Here is a 7,697-nt window from a genome sequence, read left to right as displayed (position 1 = left end):
AACATACGAACTTGTTCGTTTTCTGTTAAAATTAATTTTCTATTTCAATTACTTGATTGAAAGCATAGGCTAATCCCATCTTCTAAACCTTATTCCGCTTATAACCTTTTCCGACTTAACACCGACCACGAAATGCCACCAAACATTCTTATAGTCCACCACACAACATTAGAAGAACAAGTAATGATATACAGACCGGCACAAAGATTTCTCTGTATGACACGGAATTAGACAGTTCCAAGAAAACGACAACGTATCAAAGTTCTGCCTTTTGATTAACATATCGAGTAAAAAAATTAGCAACGCCAAATTTGCACGACTCTATACGAAAACAAAGCCAGCAATAATGAAAACACGACTGGTTGTAAATATCAACCAAATCAGGTAGAAAAATAGTTCGATGATTAAATTTGAAAGAACATGATAATATATCGATCACAGCAGAGGAAGAAACTTGGTGCCAATATTCGTTGGTCCCCAGGCTAGCATCTATTATGTATGTATGTGTGTATAGGAAAACATTTTAATTTAGCTTCTCAACGTAAAAAGAAGATTTTTACTTAAAACCAGTTCTACAACACAGCTTGCATCACTGGAAGTGCTGAGAAGGGAAAGTTATGGTCCACTAGATATAGATACAGATATAGATGCAACAAGTATGGTCCCCTCTTTAGGAAGAAAAAATAACTAGTTCCCTTTCCAAAATATTCCTGTAAAATATATTTGATAAACTAAGGGAATGAGGACCGTAGACTAACATAATCAGGCGCCCCCTTACCACCCAATTCTCCCAAAAGCAAATGTTAGATGTTCTATGGAAATTGACCATCCCCCATCCACAAATTACTGAAGACAACACATTTAGCATACAAACAATTACTTAAGAGGCATGACAACATTTAATTGAGGATCACCTAAGAAAACATAAAAAAGATAGTAAAAAGAAAACTAGCAAGAACGGAAATATGAGAGCCACAGCAGGCTGAAACGGAGCAGGATTTCTCAATGAAAATGGGACAGAAGACTGCCCACAGAGAAATTGCAATAGCATTTATTCCATTATCATTTAAATATATTTCTTAAAGAAAAAAGTAACAACCTCCACTGAATTACATCAGCATGACACAGGATATATTTTCAGATCTTCTCCCACAAGTGACCAAGCGTTGCAAACATTTGAATATACAAAACTAAACACTTACAAGCATTTGTGGTCATCAGATTGTATGATTATATAGATTGCTATTGCCATGAGGATTGGTTGTAGGCATCCCACCCTCCATCAGGCTCCTTCCTCTTCCGAACACTCTCATCTCTCCCCTCCATGTCTGAACAGCCAGGTCCAGCATTAAGATCTAAACCCTGCCTTGTCCATTTTCTACTGGTCTCAGCACTACCACTATTGTTACCTTCTGTAAGACCAACAACATAGGGCCTGGGATAATGAGATGAAACTGTGCCGGCAGGCCCCATTAACTGTGAATTTACTGCAGGGAAGCAAAGCCGATTGGCTGATGTTGGATATACATAAGTAGTTGACCCAGCAGAAAAAGAAGCTGATGGAAGAGGGAAGCTGGAGTTAAAAGGGAAGACGGGATACTCAAATGGAGCAGATGGATATGACACTGCAGGAGAAGATGACAATACTGGGGCCCTATAAATATCAGGTCCAAATGGGTTGCCACCAGCTGCAGGAGTCAACAACCTTTGTGGCCCATTTGGAGCAACAATTGAAAAGGGCTGATCCCCTCTATCAGGCATAATTGAAGATATTGTGACAGCAGAATAGGTGTTGCCACTGGAAGGAAGCCAAGAGAAGTTGCCTGGCTCAGTAGTCATTCTAAGTCCAGAAACAGGTAATTGAGAAGGCACGTTGCTCCTGGAGTGATGAGAGAACAATGAGGATTCGGTGGTGATTTCATCCACAGAAGGTCCGTTGTTCAAATCAAAGTCCCTGTGGACATTCACTTCTCTAATTGGTGGACCACCCAATGATGATTTCCCCTGCATAATTGGCACATCAATTTTATGATTACTGTTCAAGCAAATGCCCATGTCAGAAGCATCATCCACTTGGTTTAAGTCAAGACCAAGCCCTCCAGAGCTGCGAACAGGTGAAGGTATTTTACTGCATACAGGATCATGGCTATCAGTTGCAAGAGATATAGAATTTGTGTGTCGAGCACAAGAAATGTCATCAAGGATTCTTTCATCGGCCACATTCAAGTCAATATCCAATGGTGCTCGACTCTGCTTTCCAGCTGGAGCATCAGGAATAGGGGCAGCTGATGTACCAAGAGACATTTCCATAACTTTCCTGGGTTCAGCTGGCCTGAATGCACTGGTGGCAGCAGATCCCTTCCAACCAATTTCACCTTTACTTCTCAATAAATCTTCGGGAGGCACAAAGTGCCCCTTAGCAGCAGATGCCACGGTGACTGGGGCAAGAATACCACAAGACATAGATGAAGCAGGAAATGGAACAGGACTGATCAATCGACCACAAGGTGCACATCCTGAATTGGCAATGCTGTTGAACTCACATCTTCCATCATCTGCATTGAGCCCTTCATTTAAATCAAATCCAACCTTTGCATCCGCATCTGACACAGCTGCAGCAGACATCGAAGAAGCATCTGCAGTGGTAGAGGTGCACTCCTCAGCCTCCTCTGCTTCTGAGGAAGTCAACTTCAACCTTTTAGAATTGAGATGCTTATCGATTTCTTGTGAAAGAACACTAGGTGAATCTTCAGGAAGATCCTCTCTAGAAGGTTGGTCACGAACATCTCTCGTTTCTAAATTCTCCTCTACATGTTCAGCAACAAGACCAGTCACAATAGAACATGTACCTCTATTCTCAGGCATGGTCAAGGTATCACTTTCAGACTCATTTCTTTTACTTCTAGACTGGTTGACATGATTCTCAGCATCAACATCATCAGTTTTGTCAGATTCCCGTTCAGGGAAGTCTTTAAGAACCTTGTCAACACTATAACCAGAAGAATGGAGTGCTTTATCATCTTTACCTCTTGCCAAATCAGACTGAACAAGTACAGGAGGAGGCTTTTTAACTGTCTGTCCACTGCCACTTGATCCTTCAGCAGTATAGTTATCACTCTGTACATCCACTTCCGCAGGTGTATGTGACAATTTTTTAGCTGCTTCTGCCTCAACTTCAGCAACACAACTGATTTTATCATGAATTTCGCCAGCATTGACTCCCTGAACAACCTCCTGTAGCTGCTTGCTTCCATCACCATCTCCAGCTTCTTGTACAGAATTTTCAGCAAGTCCACCCAGTGAAGTAGGTCCAGATTTTTCATTTAATTTTCCTTTGCTTTCCAAAGTAGTTTCAGAAACCTGTTGTAAATCCATACTACATGCATCAACACGCTTATTTAGCTCTCTTGCAGTTTTTCCTCCTGAAGCTTGAAAATCAGAATCGCTTTCACCATTTGCCCCTAGATCACCTGTTACAGAGGCCAGATTCTTATGTTCAACATCAAGACCATTATTTGAGTGACATTCATCACGAACAAGATTTTCTTCAGAGGACTTAACACCATTGTCTGTGCATGACTGTTCAACAGCAGCTGTGTTTCTTTCTGGAGATCCAGTTGGAGTTAACAATTCAGATTTCAATATCTCTCCAGCAGCCACGCTAGCAAGAAGATTCATTCCTCCATCATCAGCTTCAGAGTACTTAACACCTTCAATTAAAGCATTTATTGAGCTGTAAGAAGCATCCTGCAAATTGCCAGCTTTATTTTCATTTCCAGATGATGATGAAGCAGCTTTTGATATTTCCAATGCCTTCTTACAATCATTGCCGGTCCGACAGTGTTCTTCATCAGTACCTGCAGCAGGTGATCCATCACCCTCATCAGAGCCAGTCAATACCTCTTTAAAGTCATTACTCTGCCAAGATTCAGTATTAATATCTGAACCAATATTTACACGATAAAGGTCACTCTTTTCCTTTGGGCTGTGATCAGACTGATCATGCTTCTCGGGAAGAACAGGAGATGAAGCTCGACTATTCATGATTGTAGGATCATCAAAAGAACCAGCACTGACACTTTGTGTAGGACTTCTACCTTGATTTGGAATTTTAACAATCAGCTTTGGAATATTGCCCTCAAGAGAAGTTCCATCAACTGCTTTATCCATTAATCCAGGTTGAGATATTTTTTCTGAAGTTAAATTTTTGTGCAAGGAGGAATTCCTGCTTGATCCGGTTTCCCTTTGCCCTCCAGATGGAGATGAACCTGAAAATCCATTAATGGATTTTCGATGACGTGAAGAGCCTCCAGAAATCTTATTTGCACTCATTGCAGTAGAGCTTCGGGCATCTTCCTTTACTGAGTGACCTCCAGTTTTAGCATGGTCGCTAGAACAAGATTGACTGTTGTTGTGAGATTGACTAGAACTACAACTTTTCTCATCCCTTGCATTTGCCATGGGAGGATCAGAACCTCCATTTACAGCAACAATACGAGGCTGCCCATCTTTTAAATTAGCAGTCACAGCTGCAGGTGACGGCACTGATTTTGCAGGCCCTGGAAATGCAGATGTTGATGCAGATCTAGTAATATTCTCTCCCTGGACAATCTTCACAGAGGTGGTCTTCGAAGCAGAAAGCTGGGTAACTGAACTCTTCATGGCAACATCTGATGATGCACCTGAATGTCTATTCCCACCTTGACCAACATCAGAAGGACGTGATTTGGCAGGCCAGTGGACATTGGTACCTGAACCAGACTTTGCATCATTTATATTCATTTCAGCTTCAACACGTTTCTTCCATGTATCAACTAAACCTCTTGCTTTCCGCTGAATTTCAGCATTTTTGTGACTTCGCAAATGATTCACAGATTTTCCAATGTTGCATGTTTGTAAAGCCTGAAGATTTACTGGAAGTTTATCAAGTGCCCGAAGCAATACCAACAGAAATTCCTCAGCAGATTTATCACCATCGCCAATCTTCCCTTTATGGACCTCTTGGAGCCATTCATCAAATACAGGCAAACCCCTTTGCTGCACAAACTGACTAAGGCAATCTAACTTATCTGTTGCTGCAACGACAGCTGCAAGCAATGACCGGCTAGCTAAATCTATCTTCTTCTCATTTCTATCAGGAACCATCAGCTGCACTAATTTTTCAACTCCTTCACCATCAACAAGCCCTCCCTTCTCAGTAATTTTTGCAATCTCTGTCTTGAAAATGTTATCATGCTTGAAAATACCAGAATCCCCATCCTCAGTTTTTATTGATCGTTCTCGCTTGGCTGACTCAGAGCCTTGATCTGCCCTTTCCCTTTTCCTCCCCTTAATGTGAGATGGAAAGGAAGAAGTACTATTCTGGACACTATCTGAAGCAGATTTTAACTGAGATGTTGAAGTTGGACTACTCATAGGCTTAGGAGAACGGCCACCTGGCTGCACTGTTGCATGCATTTCTACGCAATTCCTGTATAATAGTTTATCTACTTCTTCTTGACAATCCTGGTGATGATGACAAAATAAGTTGGGAAAAGACTGAGAACCACAAAAAAATTCATAACATATGGGAATATCTGAGAGCAGAAACTTACATTAATATAATCTTGATCATTTAACCACCATAAACACTTGTTTGCAATGTCATAAACCCTCCTGCACAAAAATGAAGAAATCCCTGGTTGAAGTTCTGCCCCCTTAGGAAGAAATGCAACTTTACAAGGATGGAGCAGAGCTTCAGCATCAATCTCATCCTTATGGAAGGTGTAGAAGATTTCGTTTGGAGCAGCCTCCAAAGGCACACTCTTGCTGAGTTTTACTTCAATAGATCGATAGAGCCAACTAACACCAAACTTCAATTTTTTATCTTTGCCAATTGTCAGATAACGAATTATACCAATATATGGTGGGCGATCTTCAGAAGGTTTGAAGAGAGCACATTCACCAACACTAATTTTGCGACGGTCCTATGATTTGAGAAGACAGGGAATCCTTAGTGTACTATTAAAATTCAATCAACAAAAACAGAATGCCTCAGTGGTTTGCATTTAGAATAAGTCATATTAGGTATTTTGAATATTTTATTTTACACTTATTTGGCAGCTGCTCCCTTAAAAAGAATATTCACAAGTACACATTCTTCTTTGGCATTAGAATTAAAATAAATTTAATTAAAGAAGCAAGAAAACACCACTAAACACCCAAAATAAGTGGAAGGTACACCAGTATGACCTAAACCAAGAACGGAATTCCAATTAAGATAATTTCATTAAATTTAAAAAGGAGCTTAAAGAGCTTTTACAGTGACAAAAAAAAGGCCCAAGTCTAAACTCATCAGGGATATGTATATTCTCTGACCAGTTATAGGCCTAACAAACCACAATCCTGATTCACACTGCTTGTACCTGTATCTAAATCTATAAAATCTTTATATACTCCCACACACAGCCAGCCTTCCAAATCCAGCCTCCCAAATCCAGCCTTGCCACATCAACCATTCCTCCCAACTGTAAATCCACAGCCCCGCAATTGACTACATAACTCATTGTAGGTCCTTTCAATCAATGGAAAAATATCTGGACCTCTTTTCTTCCTACTACTACTACATCAAAATCACATAAGCTTGCTACAATTAAAAATTAGACATAGCAAGAAATATGATCTATTCCATTAGAAATTGGAACAATAAAAACTAGCCTCTTGTAGTAATGGAAAGAAATATGACTCATTCCATTTAAAGATACTAATTGAAAAGTATACATCCTGCCATAAATAAATAAAACTCTAATCCTAAATTCTTGATTATTCGAAAAGGGAGACTTTTTAAACACATTTTGGTTCCAAATTCAGCACTTTCCATCTTAATCCTGCCTTAGATACATAGTTACACAGAACACACTCATAAAAAAACCTACAACTTATTTTCATATTTGTCAGACATACATAATCATGTACAGCTTTTTCCTTACAGAGAATAAACCGAAACCTAACACACAATCCTGACCCAATTACAATATCCAATTACAGTACCTTAAAGAACGACTTCACTGACGATGAAGAAGAAGACGAAGAAACATCGGCGTTCAGAGACGAGTTGCCAAGTGTGGGGGCTTTCCACATGTGCCGAGTGCCCTTCTCACCTCCACGTCCATGCATAGCCTTGCATTTTCCCCAACACGTACCATCAAATCCCCTCCAAATTCCACACCTGAAGCCCTCAGAACAACCGAAACCCTAGATCCGTGCAAAACCCTAACTCTACAATCATGCTTCCGCGAAACCCTAACAAGGACTGGGTTCTGGAAATTGGAATTGGGAGAATCGGATCCAGCCGAAGAAAAATGCGAAAGAGGAACAATCGATGGAGAGAAGGAAGGAACGAATTGGTAGCCGCCTTTGGATGTGGGAAGGGGGAAAATGCGAGAATCTAGAGAGAGAAAGAAGATGGAAGAGAGAGAGTGAAAGAAAGCGTGTGGGTAAAGAGGTGAAGGGTGTACTTGGGTACTTACCTAATAGGGGTCGGGCAGAACGGGCAGTGCGGGCAGGGAGAATGATAACGTCACAGGATGGTGAGGCGACGTGTGGAGAATGAGACTGGAGATTGGTGCCTTGGGAAGTGAGTCACCAGCATTGACTGGTCCATATACTGCTTTTTATTTGACTTTTACTTTCTCTCTCTGATCTCTCTCGCTGACAAA

General features: G+C 40.7%; 1 protein-coding gene across 1 annotated transcript; it reads right to left on the bottom strand.

Moving 5' to 3' along the window:
• Positions 1–404: 404 nt before the first annotated feature.
• On the bottom strand, positions 405–7,495 carry LOC106761917. Its single transcript, XM_014645536.2, has 3 exons — positions 7,030–7,495; positions 5,595–5,966; positions 405–5,505 (listed from the first exon to the last, which is right to left on the bottom strand). Exons 1-3 carry the CDS (start codon positions 7,153–7,155, stop codon positions 1,243–1,245), a joined length of 4,761 nt encoding a protein of 1,586 aa, XP_014501022.1. The 5' UTR covers positions 7,156–7,495; the 3' UTR covers positions 405–1,242.
• Positions 7,496–7,697: the final 202 nt, after the last annotated feature.

Source organism: Vigna radiata, chromosome 5 (assembly GCF_000741045.1).
Source record: "Vigna radiata var. radiata cultivar VC1973A chromosome 5, Vradiata_ver6, whole genome shotgun sequence".
Classification (NCBI taxonomy): Eukaryota; Viridiplantae; Streptophyta; class Magnoliopsida; order Fabales; family Fabaceae; genus Vigna; species Vigna radiata.
The sequence above is the reverse complement of the archived record's forward strand: the minus strand, read 5'-3'. Positions and strand labels throughout refer to the sequence as shown.

Coding starts and splice junctions, on each gene's coding strand:
- LOC106761917 (XM_014645536.2), bottom strand. CDS start 7,155: ATGCATGGACGTGGAGGTGAGAAGGGCACTCGGCACATGTGGAAAGCC. Junction 5,967..7,029: donor CAGTGAAGTCGTTCTTTAAG/GTACTGTAATTG, acceptor CTCAAATCATAG/GACCGTCGCAAAATTAGTGT. Junction 5,506..5,594: donor ATGATCAAGATTATATTAAT/GTAAGTTTCTGC, acceptor CATCATCACCAG/GATTGTCAAGAAGAAGTAGA.